General features: G+C 36.4%; 1 protein-coding gene and 1 long non-coding RNA gene across 3 annotated transcripts; one reads left to right on the forward strand and one right to left on the reverse strand.

The window, feature by feature from the left end:
* Nucleotides 1–1760: 1760 nt before the first annotated feature.
* On the reverse strand, nt 1761–18297 carry LOC113509546 (zinc finger protein ZFP2-like). 2 transcript variants are annotated; one of them, XM_052896071.1, is made up of 14 exons: nt 17910–18297; nt 16623–16766; nt 15002–15160; nt 13776–14024; nt 12714–12989; nt 10510–10699; nt 9481–9658; nt 8793–8986; nt 7726–8033; nt 7125–7322; nt 5636–5713; nt 5066–5134; nt 3493–3576; nt 1761–2941 (listed from the first exon to the last, which is right to left on the reverse strand). In XM_052896071.1, exons 1-14 carry the CDS (start codon nt 18057–18059, stop codon nt 2822–2824), a joined length of 2397 nt encoding a protein of 798 aa, XP_052752031.1. In that variant the 5' UTR covers nt 18060–18297; the 3' UTR covers nt 1761–2821. The 2 variants fall into 2 exon arrangements, with proteins under 2 accessions (XP_052752031.1, XP_052752032.1); XM_052896072.1 differs by lacking the exon at nt 5636–5713.
* Nucleotides 18298–18704: 407 nt separating this feature from the next.
* LOC116412851 (uncharacterized) lies at nt 18705–20078 on the forward strand. Its single transcript, XR_004223910.2, has 3 exons — nt 18705–19055; nt 19120–19239; nt 19329–20078. It is a non-coding gene; the product is annotated as an uncharacterized LOC116412851 (long non-coding RNA).

Consider the following 20078-nt stretch of genomic DNA (forward strand, 5'->3'; position numbering starts at 1 on the left):
TCTTTTTACATTAAACAATTTTAAATCTAATCAATATATAGCCTTGAGCAAAAGTATTTGCCTATCCTTAAAATCCTTAGAAATTTCTTATCTATTGACCTGTACTGGGTCTATTTTTTTTTAATGAGTGAAGATGGAACGGTAACCCTATCTGCACTATCGGTATACGCTGGCGGGGTACCAGTGTAGGGTGACAGGTGAGGATGAAGGCAGGTCAATTGGCCCATAGTGACTAATTGAACAAAAAATAACCACTGTGGTTTCCAGGGAGAACCGCGTGGAGGTCGACCTGATATACCTGTATTGCTAGCAATGGGGCTGTTAAATCTCATTACTAACAATCCCTTCCCCCCCCCGTACTGGGTCTATTATCACATAGTACACGTCTAAAGACTAAAATGAGCCAATCAAAACAACGCAGCATGTCATAAAACTATAAACACAATAGAGGTGACTCATCTTCAGGTACAATTTTAGGGAAATAGTTTACTACAATTCATACACACTATGTGTGAATAATTGTCGACAAATTATTGTAAATTGGTTGTTGTTTTGCGTGAGGCAGTTTATAAAAAAACTAGAAAAATGCCTAATCGCCGTGAATTAAATAACAAGGAACGACTAGAAACCCAGTAATTGTCTAACGAAGGCAAAAATAAAAGTAAAATTGCCAAGATTATGAAATGTCCTCATAGTATCGTAAGGAAGAAGGTTCCTAAACTTTCAAGATAACGGAACGCCCATCATATAACTTTTATTTATGGAAGCGATTACAAATCAAAAACACTGAATAAGAACAAAAGTTTTTATTAGAATTATTTTAAAAGTATTTCATTGTCACTTTATAGTTTCCTTTAATTTTTAATGTGAAAAATTAAATTGTTTCACTGTGTAAATAATTTCGCGGAACCCTGGTGAATTGTTTACAGAATCCCTAGGTTTCGCAGAACTCACTTTAGGAATCGCTGCCGTAAGATATACCTTGTACAGATTTATCTGTACAAGATGTTAAATCTTGTACAGATTTATCTGTACAAGATGACCACAAGATACAAAAACTTGACACCAAGTGGAAGGAACAAAATTATATCTGCAAGATAAGACAGACAATTCATGTTCAAGTTCTTTGAAAAATCGTAAGAAAACATCTGAATTTGCTGCTGAACTAAGCGAGACGCTGAGGCAAAAATTTGTGCTAGAACTGCTAGAAGCAGGCTCCACGATGCTGGGCTCAAGAGTTGCAAGACAAGGAAGCAGCTATGGTTGTCTGGGTAGAACAAGAAATTACGTTTGCAGTAGTGTTTAGAGCATCAACATTACTCCAAGAAAGATTGGGCGGATATTGCTTGGTTGGATGAATCCAATTTTGAGGTATGCCATTTAAATGATTAAACATTGGTAAATATTTGTATATGCATTAAATATTTCCGAACGCAATATCCTCCTACCCTCCTTCCCTATCCATATTCCCTATCAAATCTGGGATCACATTGGGGAGTAGATGGACAAAATCAGTCTATAATCCAACTGCGTGTCGAGCTGATCAAGTTCCGCCAAGATCACGAAAAATCTCCGCCGGTTGCGAATTATTCAATCAGCCGCGATCTCCGCGCAACATACAGTGATACTTAAGCAAATCAACAAATGTGTTGGATAATTTGAAGATAGAACAAGAGCGCGTACAAAAAACCTACACGCGGGGACTAAGTGAACCAGGTTTGTCCTTTACCCTTCGTTGTATACAAGAAACATTAATAAAAAATGTTTGAGATGTATTGAAGTTAATAGTTCATTGACAGACGTATTTTCAAAAATCTTATTTAATTTCAGGTATTTGGCACTGCAGGTGCCACCTACCTACGTGAGACACAGAGTTGATGAAGAATTCATACCGGAATGTAAAACTGTAAAACACGGCGGAGGCAGTGTTATGGTCTGCGGCTGTATGTCTACCTCAGGAATTGGAAGTGGTCGTGAGTGAAAGCCGAATGAATTCGAAAAATTATATTGAAGTGCTGCAATAATCCTCATTGGATGTAATGATCGATGATACGAACCTTGCTGGCGTCCGTTTCCAACAGGACAATGCCCCATGCCATAAGTCCAGAACCACTTTGAGTTGGTTTGAAAAATGGTATAGAGCTTCTAAGTTGGCCCCCTCAGTCACCGGATCTTAACCCTATCGAACATTTATGGTCGATTTTAAAGCGCTTAATAAACGGAACATTCGACTACTTCCAAAGAAACTTGAAAGAATTGTTTGGTACAGGAGTGGAACTTTCATATACATATACATAGACATAGAGTGCCAGAATTATGGCATTCTAGAAAAATGTAAAAATTAATTTCCTCTTTGCCTATAAAAATAAATGCTGTAATTAATGCTAAGGGTTTCAATACGAAATATTAATGTACAATAATTTTAGAATTAAAGGTAATTTAAACACATGGTTATTTTTCTCCGTCCAAATATTAAGTATGTTTTAGTTAATTGTAATTTTCTAAGGTGGCAAATACTTTTGGCCAAGGCTGTACATGTTTGAAATTAAGTGACGTTCGGAAAAAGATGATAAAAAAATCTGATACCGAAGTGTAGATTCGGATCTGTTCATTACATTTTCAATCTTATATTTAAAATTCTTGAATTCAATATAAATTATATTCTAGAATCGAGTAAATAGTATAGTGTACAATGCGGAGTGCTGGGATAGTAGTATGATACCGCGCTGCAGCTGATATACCTATATTTCTATTTCTGGCAAATGTATTCTAGATAATTCTAGAATGTTCTAGTGTGCGGGTAGGGTGGTGCGGGCGAGTATCAGTGGTGTATGGTGTAGAGCGCAGGGTGCTGCGGCTGCAGTATGATGCGGTGCGCGACGCCGCCCAGTTCCTGCTGGCCGAGCCCGGACACCGCCACCGCCGCCGTCGCCGGCTGCAGCTGCCGATATCCAGTTGTACAATTACTTTTTTACACTACCAAAAATAATAAATACGTAGTACGTACGTACGTACGTACGTAAATATATATATATATATATATATATATATATATATATATATATATATATATATATATATATATATATATATATATATAAGAGGGGAGAAAGAATTATTAGTAACTAGAATGAGCTCATTGCGGAAAGGGATTGTTAGTAACAAGGTCTGATAGCTCCGATGCTAGCAATATACCCTCTCAGTTCTACCTCTACGCGGTTCCCCCTAAAAATCATTACGATTAATTCTTGTCGTATTCATCGTGGCGTATCATCTTCCACTGGTACCTCGTCAGTGAATACTGATAGCGCGGGCGGGGTCACCATACCATTTTCACCCATTAACAAAAAGGGCTCATTGCTAGCAATATATACTTTCAAGTCAACCTCCACAAGATCTTTCTGGAATCTGTCGTAGTCTATTCTTGATCTAGTATATTATTAAACTAGCATACTATATTTGAGAGTACGTGTAAACAAAAATTCATATTACCTGCAGTATATTGGGCAACATAGTTTGACAACTGGACGTAGCTACGTGCAACTGCTGCTGTTGTACTTGTTGGACGCCCACCGCCTGGCAGTACAATAAAAAAAAATATTTTAATCTAATATATAAAATTCTCGTGTCACGGTGTTTGTTACCAAACGATTTTTATGAAATTTCGTGTGCATATTGGATAGGTCTGAGAATCGGCCAACATCTATTTTCGTTACCCCCTAATGATAAGAGCCACCATAGACCCACCGCAATTTTTTTTTTATTTTTTTTGCAATTTTATTTTATGTTTATTTTATTACGATTAAGCATTGAAAAATACATACAACTTCAAATTTTCACGCTTTTACGATCAATCCCTGTTTTTTAATCGCGATTTTTATTATATTGCGCAATAGTATTGCAAGATGACAATCGAGTATAATAATTGTAGTACGATGAATTTCACGTATAGTTCTAGAAATAATGTATATGGTAAAACAACGTTTGCCGAGTCAGCTAGTTATATTAGAAAATTTCTTTAAACCCCTGCGTAGGGATGATAAATGTTATATATATATATATATTGGAGTTTTCTGGACATTGATGATCACCCATTTCGATATCAGTCGGATATCTATTTTCATTGGGGAGGGGGGGAAGAGATTGTTAGCAATATGAGTATATATATATACCAGGTCGACCTCCTCGTAGTTCCCCCTGGAAAATATCATAGTTAGTTTCTGATGAATTCATCATGATGGGCTAATTGGCCTGTTTTCATTCTCATCTATCACCCTTCACTGGTACTCCGTCAGCGTATCCCGTTAGCGCAGGCGGGGTTACCATACCATTATCACCCATAAAAAAAATACCTATTTTCATTACGAGCGGATTCTTCAGTTCGATAATAACTGAAGAATCCACTAAATGTAAGAATATATAAATATTGAATAACCGATAATTAATATATCTAGTTATGAGGCCAATATATAAATATTATAACTACAATATATACATATTGCTATAGTTTACCCACCCTTACCCCTATGCATATTCGACTTTAAAATAGTTGCAGGAGGCCTATTCTCGTAAATTCGATTTTTTTATACAACTTAGAATGGCAAACAAGCTGACGGCCCTCCTGATGGAAAGTGGTAACCGTCGCCTATAGACACGAGCAGTACCATGGACATAACAGAGTATACTCTTTCGTCCATGATACTCCCCATGCGTTGCCATTCCTGAGGACTCGGGTGTTATTCCTCTGTACCCTGTAAATTCACGAATTTTGAATTCATCACGAATTCGAAAATTTTTGTAACGAACATCAAACTCGAACGTTTGCGACCAGTCAAAGCAACTCGATCGGTGTTCCTTCGAGAAATGTCGAAATCGACATAACCAGCATAACGTAAATTTCACTCGAAAATGTTCAAATTTATTTCTCGAATTTGTGAATGATTCGAATGCACACGAATCGATCTCCTGATCCGTGATATTACTTATGATTCAATGATACAAGTTTTACAATTTCACACATTATGCATAATATAGAAAGAAACATTACAATACGTCAATAACTTACGTGTATTTGTATCGGTTGGTGTTGCGGGTGAATCTGTATCGTTTGCACTTGGAGTTGCTGTGGCTGTTGCTGTAACAACATCATGAATGTTCTTATTTAAATGTTTTTCGTAATTTTTTTTATACAACACAGACATCAATCAACCATACTTGATGCCCATTAATTCTTCTCTTTCCGCGTCTAGCGAAAGTACATAAAGTTTTGTTTGAGAAATCAGTTCAGGGTACGATAGGTCTGATATACCTGAAGAAGGTAAAAGCCCTTAAAATAATAATAAAAAAAAAACCAATGTATATGTCTCATATAACAGATTTGTAAGAATAAGTCTATTTTTTTATTTAGGTCCACTTTATAAATAATTTTGAATAACATTTTTTTTATGAATAATTCTACCATACAGAGGCATAACAGTTTAGTTCTAAGGAAGCGTAAGGCATGGGGAGTCTGATGCTGATGATGAGAACTGTTAATATCTATAGACAACGATTACCACTTTCCCTCAAATGGATCCATCAGTATGCCATTTTAAAATGGCTCCTTAAAGAGTGTAAAGCAATTAGATTTTTTTACCGTGTTTACTTGTTGCTGTGTTTGTTGTAGTTGCAGGGACTGTACCGACGATATAACTGGGTATGTGTGCGATGCGCCCTGCAAACGACACAGTGGATCAAATCACAAAATAACTTACAAAATTCTAATATACATTTATTTTGTGATTGGAAAAATTTTGAAACGGGCGGAGTATATATTTTTATACTACTGATAATGAGAAACAAGTGGATTTCTCATTTGAGGGAATGTGGTTTCGTCTTATATAGAATGATAAGCATACTTACACAATACGTTATGGGCCCATGTGACGAGAGTATTCTATAGTATTACATCCTTTTTTAAGTCCCTCATCCCTATGCCTTTATACACGATCATTTATATTTCAAGATGCGGTAAGAAATGTTATTACTAAGATCAATAAATAGATAATAATCTACCTACTAGCAATTAGTAACGTTTGCTAGAGTTAAAAAAAATATTTCATAATATTTTTATTATGTCATCATAAATAAAAAAATAATAAATGGCGTCACTGTTTCTTTTCTTACTTTTTTTTTAAGTTATTAAGACATAATTAAAATAAAAGCAGCGAAATCTATTACATCTATGTCTTTCGATATGATTTCTATAGAAATAATAAAGAATAGAGCAGAGCTGTAAAATTAGCAGACCTGTTACTATTTTGTTTTTAATAATTTTAATAGTCTTCAAAGTGGTTTTTTAATCGGGTCTTAGCGTACACATTAATTTTATTAATGGCATTAATCAACTATCTCTTGTTGTACAAAATAAAGTATTCGAATTAAATAGCGATAGGTATTTGAACTCATAAATAGTAATACCCTTTTCGTAACCTGCCCTTTAACTGTATCCATAGAAAGATTAATTTAGTTAATTTAAAGAATATCCACCAAATAGAGAAAAAATACAATTTTAAACAATCAAATATAATATTATGAATATTATATAATATTCATTTGCCTTATTAAACTACAATATATGATATTAAAGGATTCTTGTACAAAGTCGACTGCATAAGGACTGCACACCTTAGTCCTCAAGAAAGGATAGCATGATGCGCACTAGAGGCAACGCAGTATGCAAGCAATACTCTGTGAAGTTCATGATGCTGCTTGTGTTTATAGGCAACGATTACCATCTTCTATCAGGTGGATAGTTTATCACATCAAAGAATCATATTTGAATCGTAATTAATCCAAACATAAGACAGTCTGCTGATGTCCATTAGTATCTAGTATTCGTTACAAATATCATTGAAAAAGTATTTCTAAGATAATTTCCACCTTTTAATTAAATTCTATTAAAGCAAATAAATAATAAATAATTTTTTTTTTCAAGTAAACTTAGCTTTTTTGAATAGTAATTTTTTTATCTACCGCTCAGTTCGGAACGCAATTTCGGCTAAGAAGAACGGGCAAGAAAGACAGTTGTTGCTTTTTCAAATAAAAGTTAAGTTTATAAAGAAAAAAAAACAAACTTATTTTACCTGCACATGTTGCGTGTGTATTGGTACGGCGAGCTGTTGCACGCTGCCCACTTGCAACACGGCCTGTTGCTGCAACTGTTGCTGTTGTTGTTGCACCTGCACTTGTAGTTGATGTTGTTGTTGCATGTGCTGCTGCTGTTGTTGTTGCTGATGTTGCTGCTGCTGCTGTTGTTGTTGCGATTGTTGTTGTTGTTGTTGCTGTAACGGAATGGAATTAATTTACTTTTAGCTTATATTAACTCCAAACAAATTAATATTTATTATTTAATAAAAGAGATAGATAGAAAATTTATATCAATTTAAAAAAAATGTTTTACAAAGTTGGATAGACAGAGAATGGAATCTGATGCCTTATTTTTAAACCAAGGAGATAATCGAAATAAATTTTAGTATTTTGGAGTTCTAAATATTAGACTGAAAATTTTAACCTATCGATAGACCTACCTAAATCAAACTGAATACGAACTCCAAAGAGAAAGCATCTCTCAGTTAATCGGACCAAATGACAAAAACAATACCATTAATTGGCAAATTTTCCAACCACATTTGCAAACCTCATTAATCCTGACTTAAACGTCATCTGTCGATGTTTGAGTCTTACCTGAACATGACTCATCATGTGTTTCTTCAGACTATGTATGTACATATATGTTTTAGTGCACAGTCCACATTTATATCTCCTCTGCGTGGTATCTTGACCTTGACCCTGCAACGACTGTTCTTGAACTTGACCTTGACCTTCTGCCTGCTCTTCATTAACGACGGTCTGTGTCATCTCTTGTTTGTCCTCATTACTTCTAGTATCAGAGTTAACATTTTCAACACTGTTTTCCGAATGAGACGACTCATATTCTGATTTGGATTCGTGCGTTTTCATATGTTTCTTATAAGAGTTTGATTCTACGTAGCCTGTTAAAAAAATATGTAAAAATAATTGAATTGTGCTTAAAAATAAAACGACTTTAAATATTAATATTAATATATAATCAAAATAACTGGAAAAGCTAGTTATTTTTATTTAAACAAGGGTGATTGGTTTGAAGGGTGGGATGTGGCAGTGAATTTACAGGGTACAGAGGAATAACACCCGAGTCCTCAGGAATGGCAACGCATGGGGGGTATCATGGGCGAAACAGTATACTCTGTTATGTCCATGATACAGTTCATGTCTATAGGCGACGGTTACCACTTTCAATCAAGTGGGCCGCCAGCTTGTTTGCCATTCTAAGTTGTATAAAAAAAAACAACCGATTATGATAAAATTTCTATGGGACCAATCTGTAGGTATATCATTTCAGATAAAAAAAATTCAAATCGGTTTATAACGAACGGAGTTTTGAAATAAGAAACATAAAAAAAAATACAAGCGATGGATGGGCAGCAGCGTCCCTTTTAAAACATCTCAAGGTTGTCAACTGTGGTTGCCAATCCGCTTGCTAAATGTGGCAACTATTGGCAAAACTTTCCAAGGCTTATATAAGGGCTGATGATAATAATGATGATGATGATGATACTACTAATCACCATCATTATATAACCATTAACTATCCACTGCTGAAAATAGGCCTCCTCCTAAGGGGGATCGCATTCTGAGGTAGGAATCAGCCAATACTGGTGTGGTCACGACCCACCAGGTCTGGTGGCCCTTAAACTAGCTTATCTGCATACCCTTTCCGCAGATGTTGCACTGGTACTTCCTCTCGCCGGTGTGGAACCGCCTGTGCACGGCGAGGTAGGAGGCAGAGCTGAAGCGCTGCTCACACAGCTCGCAACCGTACAACTTCTCGCCCGTGTGTTTTGTTGAATGGATTCGCAGCTCGGTGCGGGACGTGCAACCTTTAAGGCATACGGGACACACGAACCTGTCGAAGATGCCATGGTTATAGCTATGCCCAAAAAAAAACAAAAATAAAAATAACTAATTTTCACACTTATTTTTACAATCGATTGGATTTAGAATAGAAATAATAATTATTCAAAAAGAGTAGTTTTCAAGTTCTTTTAAATCGTCGTTTTTATAGTCAAACCTCTATAAGGTCAATTTCCCCCGGATACCATCGTGGTACATTTTAGTTGGATTTGTTACGATGGGCTACCTAACCTGCTTTTATTGGGAGGAGGATGAAGGAGGGGTTGTTAGTAATGCAGTCCGTATTACTAACAACCAATCCCATTGGTAACAATATACTTCGTCAGGTCGACCTCCACGTGGTCCCCCCTGGAAACCATTGTGCTGAATGCTTTCATGTTCACAATAGCACAGGCAAGGTAATCATTCTCATCTACACCTTTAATAAGGACTAAAGAAGGAATAATAAAATTGTAAAGGGAGGGGAGAAATTAAAAAAATAATCACCTTTTGTTGCCAGTATGCGTGACCATATGATTGTTCCTGGCCGACGACGTGGTGAACTTTGCCGAGCATATCTTGCAGCTGTACGGCTTCTCGCCGGTGTGCGTCCGCCGGTGATAGATCAGCGCCGACTGCTGCGCGAACTTGCGCTCGCAGAAGTTGCACTCGAATGGCCGCTCGCCTGAGTAGTGTTATTACATATTATATAAATATGTATGTATGTATATATATAAATATATTTATTGTACTTGAACAAAAGATACAGCGATTTGTTTATCAACTTGTTAGCAAGGGTGGGCTTATCTCTAAAAGAGATCTCTTCCAGCCAACCCAATGCATCATGAGATTGTAAGGATATTAAATACGTTAATTGATTGTCCACTAAACCTTAAACCCTGTTAGGGTGTTGCAAATTATATTTATACTCAGCATTATTAATCACATATTATATATTACATGTAATTAATTACATAATAAAATATATAATGGATATAATCACTTTATACTGTAAAATACGAATTAAAATTCCATTTTAAAAACTACGCAAAATTGGAAAATATATAAAATAAAATTTTGCTTTCAATTAAAATTCACTCATTCTTTATTCAATTTAGAATGGCAAACAAGTTGACGGCCCACTTGATAGAAAGTGGTAATTGTCGCTTATAAACATGAGCAGTACCATGGACATAACAGAGTATACTATTTCGCTCATGGTAATCCCTATGTTGCCATTCCTAAGGACTCAGGTGTTATTCCTCTGTACTCTATAAATTCACTGCCATATCCCACCCTTCAAACCGAAACACAGCAATGCAAACACAACTGTTTCATGATAGAAACACGAATGGGACAGAGATGCCCAAGCAAAGACTTTTGTATAAAGTCTCCCTCTGGTAAACTTATTGCAACAAGGTATATTATACTATATATAACTGGTAAACTAAATAAAGTCCGCCTTTTGTAATATTTTCTATTGGCCAATAAAGTTATTTAAATAAATAAACAATAGTGGTTTTAATAAAATCTCACCAGTATGCACCCTCATGTGGGCATTCAACTTGGATACCTCGTAGAAACCCTTGCTACATACTGAACATATGTGGTTCCGTATACCGCGGTGTTTCTTCATATGCTGGCACAGCGTGGAGTGCCGTCGGAACGTCTTGTTACACTCCGAACACTTGAGAGGTTTCTCGCCGGTGTGTAACCGAAAATGTACCTAATGGGGTATGACAAAAGGTTTATTCTATAAATAAATAACACCAATGGCTTAGTACTCAAGCCATACCTTATGTTATAAAATACCAGGCAACTAATATCTAGAGTCACACCCAAAAACATCAAGACCCGATACAGTCCAGAAAATTTCGTTTCTTAAATTGACCCGATCGGTAATCGAAACAGAGACCTCATTTGCGCGGAGCCAAATGTCCACAGCTGTGCCACTGAGGTCGTCAAATATACGACTGAAAATGTCATACAAGCTGTTTATCCAACTGCTGGATGAAGTACAGTGGACACAGAATATAATGTGTGCCCATACTACTCATGCGTTACCATTCTAGAAGATTTATAGTACTTTAATTCAGTGCTTGAATTAATCAAACCAATAGACATATATAGTGTTACTGGTATGTGTAACTTTTTAAACTTTTTGGGGCAGGTAGTATCCTTAATCTATGTTTTTAGGGAATTTATAACATTTGTCAAATATGACATTTAAAAATCGAATATAGGTAATTTTAATAACATTTATATTTTTTAATACAAATATTTAAAATATACTAAATGGGGTTTGACTATTACGGTATCCTGGGAGTCAAGCGCTCCTGCAACCAACATGAAATAAAACTAGCGTACCGCCGCCTTGCGCTCAAATACAATCCTGAACGATACGACAACGACGAAAACATGAAGCGAATCTTCGCCCTGATCGGGGAAGCTTACGAAGTACTGGTGGATCACAAACGACGAGCCGTATTCGACCAGTACGGAGAAGAAGGCCTCAAACGGGGAGTACCCGGACCTTCGGAATATATACAACCTTACAGTTACCACGGAGAACCGCTGAGAACCTTCCACGAATTCTTCGGAACTACTAATCCCTATGCAGACCTGCTCGACTACTATGAAAATACACCACCTATGTTCGATTCTCCTTTAGGAAAGGGCTATAAGGAAAAAGATCCCAATATAGTAAGGCCTCTTGCTTTATCTTTGGAAGAAATATACAAAGGAGGTCTAAAGAAAATGAAGATTCAGCGACTGGTGTTTACAGACGAGACGTGTTCCGAACTAAAGCTAAGGGAGAAGGTGTTGTCCATTCCGATAAAGCCTGGTATATATCCTAACACAGAAGTTAAGTTTAGAGAAGAAGGGGATCAAGGCCCTACAAGGATCCCAGCTGATGTTATCTTCATAACTGAAGATCGTCCACACGACACCTATGTCAGATCTGGTTTGAACGACCTATTGACTGTGCGTAATGTTAGTTTGGAAGAAGCATTGTGTGGAATTACAATCACGTTGAAGACTTTGGACAATAGGACTTTGAGAATCAAAGTAACTGATGTGATCACTCCTACATATGAGAAGATTATTGAAGATGAAGGTCTGCCGATACCGGCATGCCCAAACAAAGCAAAAGGTAACCTAATAATAAGATTCAATGTGGAGTTCCCTGACTATTTATCTAAGAGGACTAGAAAAGCTTTCCAAGAGGCTTTTAAAGTAAAGGATGAAGAGGATAAGAAATTCCAGAAACTGCCCTGTGGAACCTTGTCGAATCCATCTTTGCATGATGGTTAGGTTTCATCATATGATCATTCTTGTAAAGTTTGCGCGTTATTATTAAAGAGTATTAAAATTTCCTTTACTCGTATATTTATTTTCATCATCATCATATCAGCCCTTAACCGTCCACTGCTCAACATAAGCCTCTCCCTTGGAGGATTTTGACAGTAGTTGTCACGCTTGGCAGATGGATTGACAACCGCAGTTAGGCTTTAGAGATGTTTTAAGAGAGGCAATACTGCACATCTCCCGCCCTCCCTTAGTCGCCTCTTACGACACCCACGGGAAAGGAAGGGGTGACCTATTCTATACTGGGACCACACAGCCACGATGTAGAGGTATATTTGTTAATCTTACAAAACTTACTGATCATAATTATAAATTAGATACTGGAGATTATTTGAAATGTATGTTTATGATGGTTAAACATATAGACTTACCTTCAAATCAGTCGGATTGTAGAAACTCTTATTGCACATGGAGCAGATATATGGTCTTTCGCCCCGATGCCGAGCCATATGCGATCTCAGTGCGTATCCACTAAAGAATCTTTTATCACACACAGTGCACTGATGGGTTTTCTGTTCGAAGTGGGTTTGCCGGTGGCGATATAGCAATGTCTTTGTGGAGAAGGTCCGTTGGCAAACGGAGCATGTCGGCTGCTTGGGCGGCCGTTGTTCGTGGGTGCGCATGTGCATCTTTAGCATTCCCGGACCCTGCGATGATATTCTACACTTATTTGTTATGCTTTACAGCAGTGTTTCGTCTGTGATGTCTTTACATCACAGAACGATTGTAATGACCATGGTACCCCTAATAAGTTGTCAATTTTGAGGACTATGGTCTTATCACTCTGTACATTAAAGAGAATTCCCTTAATTGTGAAAAATAATATCGCAAAATCTACGTATGGATATTTTAAATATACAATCAAGACTTAACGCGATGGAAAAACCTTTGCAGGCAAATAATACCTACATACCAGTTTCTTGGCGTGACCACGACGCTGTGCAATAATAATAAAAAACAGGTAAGTATGTAGGTACTATTTACCTGTAAACGTTTCTATCATTTTTATTTATTTTATAATAGCTTTATTGACTGCTTATAATGCATGACCCAAAGTGTGCACTTGGTACCGGTAGTGATTTTTATATATTATGTATTATATAATATATTAAGTAATTAAAAAATAAATAAATATGTAAACTACCTATGTAAAATAACCGATCTGTGTGTAAATTCAATGGTTAATATTTGCATACCATTTGATGTGGCGAAACATAATGGACATCTTGTGAACTTGAGTAAGTAAACGTAAGTCCCGATTGTGTATTTAAATTATGTGTAAAAAAACGCGAAAATTTAAAATTACCTACGTATGGAGCTAAATTTTGTACTCTAATGAACATAGTCTTATAATAAATTGGTTATTTGACCAGAATTATTTATGGACTTCAGCAAAATACCACTTAATTCAGTAAAATATGATTGTGACTGACCTTAAAAGTCCTCTCGCATATAGGGCACATAGGCGGTTTCTTGCAGTTGGCTTTAATCCAATTGGTGTGCGAGCGCATATGCTGCTTGAGCCAGCGCGCATGCTTGAACTCCTTGTGGCAGAGGTTGCACACGTGGCGGCCGGGGGTCACCGTCGACGTTGCTTGGAACACCACCAGTTGGAGGTAGTTCTCCTCGTCCGAGTTGAGTCCGCCGTCTTCTTTTGTTGTGGCTGGAGTGGTTGTGTCCGTCTATAGAGGGGATAATGATATATAAAATACAGTGGTACCTCGATATACGAATGTTTTGAGATACGAGCCGCCGAGCAACCGATATTTTTCTTTGAGATGAGAGCAAGATTTGAAATAGGAGGAATCGCACACTACACTGCTGTACACGACCCCAACATGCGGGATGGATGTTGCTGTCCAACAGTTTCTCCCACCCCAGACTATCACTTAACAAAAACAACTGAGGTGATTTTTTGGGAGTACAGAATAATGGCATTATAATCGGGAAAATTGAGATACGAGCAAGGTTACGGAACGAATTAAACTCGTATGTCGAGGTACCACTGTACAAAGATGTTGTGAATATACAGGGTGCTCGATATCTAAGGGAGTCTTCTATGAATGAAATTGAACATTTTCACCAAAAAAGCATAGGTCGAAAAACGAAAGGACATTTTGAAGCATACCTACTGACACGACTCGTTCAGACAGAGTAAAGAATTATGTATGGGAGATTTATTTATTTATACCTATACACAATAAATAATAAATATAAACAATAAATAAAGAAATAAAAGATGATGACTAACTACTATTCTTGTAATGAGTTCATAAGGTGAGATTTACACTTTTTTAAAAATGAATTTATTTTCAAAATTTCTTGTCGTTTTGAATTTTACTTTGTCAGTTTCTCGATGGTTTGAATGACATGAAACACATGGGTACATTAAATCCTAACTTGGCACATGGAATACTTTACATTCACGCGGGAAAAACCGCAGAGAATAACTAGTAAAATAAGAAAGAAAAAAATAGAGAAGCTGGGCGTATTTAGAGATTCTTTTACAGTGGAGGCCAGACCTCTTAAAAAAATCGCATATTGGCATGCATTTGCGAAGCATTGCTTGCACCCTGAGGTGGGCACATCCCACATGACCCCCCCCCCCCCCCTCTAAATACGGCTAAAGAAGTGAAAATATCTGTATATTATTATGTACCTTGTCCGACTTGTAGTTCTCATCCAGAGGGTCATTTTTGATGCTGGTCTCTTCTGTGGTGAAGAAGCCGTCGAGGATCTGATTACTGTTATTGACAATTGGCACTTCCACGTATTGAATGTATGAGGAGTCTTCACACGCCATATTTAACATCTCTTTCTGTGACCAATAAAGAAATAATAACAGGTTTATTTTCACGTTTCAATAATAGCCCCAGGGAATGCTGGAGAATAATCGATTGTTAAAAATGGGGATTAGTAGCCCCATTGTTAGCAATACACCCTGTCAGGGCGACGTCCTCGCGGTTTCCCCTAGAAACTATCGTGTTCTATTTCAAGTGAATTCATCACGATAGGCTATTCATTTGTCGCCTATCATCCCTCACTGGTGCCCCGCCAGCGTTTACCGTTAGCGCAGGCGGAGTTACCATTCCATTATCATCTATTTAAAAAAAGCACAATGGTCCAAACGAGAGGCTTAGTGCAAAAAACAGTCCAATGTACATTACTAACTGACCCGATTAACGTTTTCTCTCCTACTGTCACATACTGAGCCCATTTTATTATCGGGATAATAATAGATAACAATAATAATATACTTTGTTCCACAAAAAAAAAAAAAACACCGACATTATTCTTTGCTAAACAAATTATTTTGATTAAAATTTTGTACAAAAGTCGATTGCTTGGGTACCTCTGTCCCATTCGTGTTTCAACCGTAAAGCAGCTGTGTTTGCATGGCTGTGTTTCGGTTTGAAGGGTGGGATATGACGTGAATTTACTGGGTACAGAGGAATAACATCTGAGTCCTCAGGAATAGCAACGCATGGGGGGTATCATGGGCGAAACAGTATACTCTGTTATGTCCACGGTACTGCTCATGTATATAGGCGACGGTTACCACTTTCCATCAGGTGGACCGTCAGCTTGTTTGCCATTCTAAGTTGTATAAAAAAAATACCAAACTACTGAAACGATTTTAATGAAATTTCTACGGAACCAATCTGTAAGAACATAATATATTTTTATAATATATTTTCAATATTCTTTCAGAAAAAAAAAAAGAATTTCCCCGACGGGTTTATAAATGACGAAGTTATGAGGTAACCAACATAAAAATACAACCGAATTGAGAATCTCCTTCTTTTTTGAAGTCGGTTAAAAACAAGTATACCTACTACTCTCTGAAAATGGAGCAAATAATACACATCATCATATTAGCCTTTAACTGTTGTTGTTGCCACGATTGGCAGGCGGGTTGGCAAGCACAGTTAGGACTTGGATGTTTTAAGAGGGACGCTGCTGCCCAAACCTCGACTATTAAGTACCCTTAGCCGCCTTTTATACCACCCACAGGATAGGAAGGGGTGCCTCAATTTATGCCGGAACCATACGACAAAAATAATACACATATTCTACTAAAATTATTCGAACAGTTTCGTAGAATTGCGTGACCGAAATTCGAAACATTTATACATTAAAAGTATCATAGGCAATACAGTATACTATGTTATGTCCATGATGCTTTTCATGTCTATAGGCGACTGTAATCACTTTCCATTAGTTTGTATGCCATTCTAAGTTGGATTAAAAAGAAAATAAGATTTCTCTAAGCACTATACCTCTTCCCTTTCGGCCTTAAGTTTAGCCTGTTCCCGTAACGTGACGTCATTCCGCTCCACCGTCTCCTTGAAGGCGTGACACCGCGAAATCTGGTGCACGCACTGCAGACATAGCTGTGCTGGCAAACCATCGCCAACCGCCACCTACAGGGGGGAGGAAGGGACTGTTAGTAATACAGATCCCATTGTTAGCAATATACCCTGTCAGGTCGACCTCCACGTGGTCCCCCTTGGAAATTCCCGCCCCACCTTGTCCGTGTTAACCCACCCATGACGTTAAGAAGAGATTGTTAGTAATGGGGAGGTTAGACCCCATTGCTATCAATATAGGTTACCCTATCAGGTCGACCTCCACGCGGTTCCCCGTGGAAACCATTCGTGACTAATTTATCGTTGTATTCGTTACGATGGACTAACTGACCTGCGTTTTCATCTTCACCTATCATCCCTCACTGGTGTCTCGACAGCATATACCGTTAGCGTAGGCGTTCCATTATCATCCATAATAAAAAAACTTATGCAAAAATAAATTAGAATTTAAAATAACATTATTATATATATATATATATATATATATATATATATATATATATATATATATATATATATATATATATATATATATCTAAAAGTAGCTTTCACCCGCGACTTCGTCCGTGTGACCGGGATATTTTTACTGACCGAATTAAAAAATATATAGACATATCCTTCTCCAACCCATATAGTGCGTGCTCTCTAAGTACCCTGTTCCTTGAGTACGTGTATATCAATTTCTTAGTGATTGGTTAAACCGTAACAATCAAACAAATTTTCACATTAATAAGGATTAGGTAAATAATTATCTGTTTAAGTAAGTATCTATTAAACCTACCTATTAAAAATTTTGAAACTTCGGCGTAAGTAAGTACATAAAGAATTTCCCGCGCTTTCAACAGGAATAAAACGAATGAATGAAATGTACGTAGTAATGAATGTAATGATAAGGGATAACAATATGCATCAAAACTTAATTAGGTACGCATCTGAGTATTATTCAATGAATGTTTGTATCTCACCAACGGCAAGTTGACGTGCATGAGACGAAAAAGGATAGCAACACATTTCTCAATCAAATTTCGAGAATACGCACTATATTGAAGGAATCTCGAAATCCAATGAATTCCAAAGAAAGATGACGCGATGCGACGACACGATAGACAGTCATCGTCACGCATTAAGTATACTCTTTCGCCGTAAGAGCGAAAGAGACAGATGTAATCCGAAAATATCACAATATGTCATAAATACCTGAACTTTCGATATGCCCATCAGCATTGTTGCAGTCAGTTGTTCAAATAAAGGTCTCATATCCTTCTTAACTTCTAAACACGCCCGACATATTTTATCGAATTTCAATTGTTGTAATTTATTAGCAGCAGCAGCCATTTTGACATGCATCTATCGAACTCGTTTTGTCCTTGTTATACGATAGTTAGTATTTATCACTACAACTTAATAATTGACATGTCTTTAACCTATGATAATAACACTAATACTATTTGTAATTTAACACAATAATTAACCACCAAATTACATCAATAAACACTTTTTAATCACCTAAAATTCACTACTACTGCTCCCTAAACCAAAGAAAGAAACACTCGACCTCGACTGATTCGACTCCGCACGGATAAAATGGGTGGGGGCAATGTTTCAAAGAGCGAGTGGACGTGATGTTTTTGACCTATACGACCCATCAGTGTGAGTGAGATAGATAACAGTTACGTGACACGTTCAATAAAATTTACACAGAGAAACAATTGTCTAAAATCTAAAATTAATTCTATTAATATATAGTCCTATTTTATTATACTACACAATTTTACTATAAAAATATTGTTATATTTAATAAAAAAGTTTGACAGCAAAAAATATGAAATTATTGTTTACTTCACATACTGGATAACTAAAAAAATACGCATATGATATCTTCATTTTCTTCCTGTTTTAATTATTCTATCTCATTCCAACATTAATCTTCTTACATATGACAAAAAGAGACATACATTTATCGAATAATATATCAAATGACAATAATTTTATTTTACTATTTATTTTTTTAATGTATAATGTTTTAACCAAGAAGATTTAAAGTAAAAATATACATAATAATGTGTTTTCTACATGTTTTTCTATCTGTTGAGCAACCTAAAAATTGCTGAAAGAACGCTTTGTCATTTCTATAATTACCCAGGTAATTAATACGCAATTTAGGTACCCAGCACCATGTATTACTTATTTCTACTTCGCCGATCATCATTATCTTACACCGATCCATCGTTCGGTCGTTCATTATTGATATATGTATGTTTCGAAAGAGTTTAAAAGAAAAGAAGATTGCGTTTTATGAACCAGCCAAAAGAATATGTTTTCAACTGGTCTTTTTATGACTAGGTAAGTACTTATGTTACGTGATTATAGCGCTAATTCTAAATTGATTTTGATTTTTTTTTTTCAGTATCGAGAATTTATTTTATAAATCCCTTCGATCTATCTGGAATGTAGTTCCGCCTGTTTTTTATAAGAAAGTTTTACATTCGCCAACAAACTACTAAGTAATTTCACGATTTTTACAACGGTAACTATGTAAACATCATAGTTTTGTAATTAAGTAAATCAATTAATAATGAAATTAATATTATTATTTCAACCCTTTACTGTCCACAGTTGAACATAAGCCTTCCCCATAAGAGGAGTCATGCCAGTAGTTGTCACGCTTGGCAGGCGGGTTGGTAATTACAATTAGGCTTTTACAGATGTTTTAAGAGGTACGCTGCTGCCCATCCCTCCACCATAAGCTCCCTTAGTCGCTTCTTACGACACCCACGGGAAAGGAATAGGTGGCTCATTCTATGCCGGGGCCGACACGGCAAATAATGAAATATTGAATGCTAAATTGGTCATTTTCGACTTGATACTAACAGGTGCTCTTAGATTATATGATACTTATAAAGACCAGAGGCGAATTAAATGTTGAAAGTGCCCTAGGCAAGCACCTCATCGGCGCGTCTCTAGTGACCTCTATAGTATAAATTTTAAATAGTAGATACTTAGTAGTAAGCATTGATGACTGAAGTTATAAATTACTTATTTAAAAATTGACACTAATAACATTAAATGAAAAATGTTAACAAATGTTAAACTTAGAAGATTCTGTGTCTACTTTTTTGTCTTGTGAATTTGTTAATTAACATCGTTATAATTTGGTAATAACATTGTTATATGTAATTTAAAGATAAGATAAAGATAAGTTTGATTCAATCTTAAATATTTCTAATATGATGTTACGCATGGGTACCACAGAATATCAGCGTTGTAGCAATTAAATTGCTACAGCACATGCTGAGTGGCGACCACGTTGGCAATAACAAATGCAAATTTTTTTTTAAATTGATTATTTATGTAACTTTTTTTTGT

This window comes from Galleria mellonella, unplaced genomic scaffold (genome assembly GCF_026898425.1).
Source record: "Galleria mellonella isolate WM207_F2 unplaced genomic scaffold, CSIRO_AGI_GalMel_v1 utg312, whole genome shotgun sequence".
In the NCBI taxonomy this organism is placed as follows: Eukaryota; Metazoa; Arthropoda; class Insecta; order Lepidoptera; family Pyralidae; genus Galleria; species Galleria mellonella.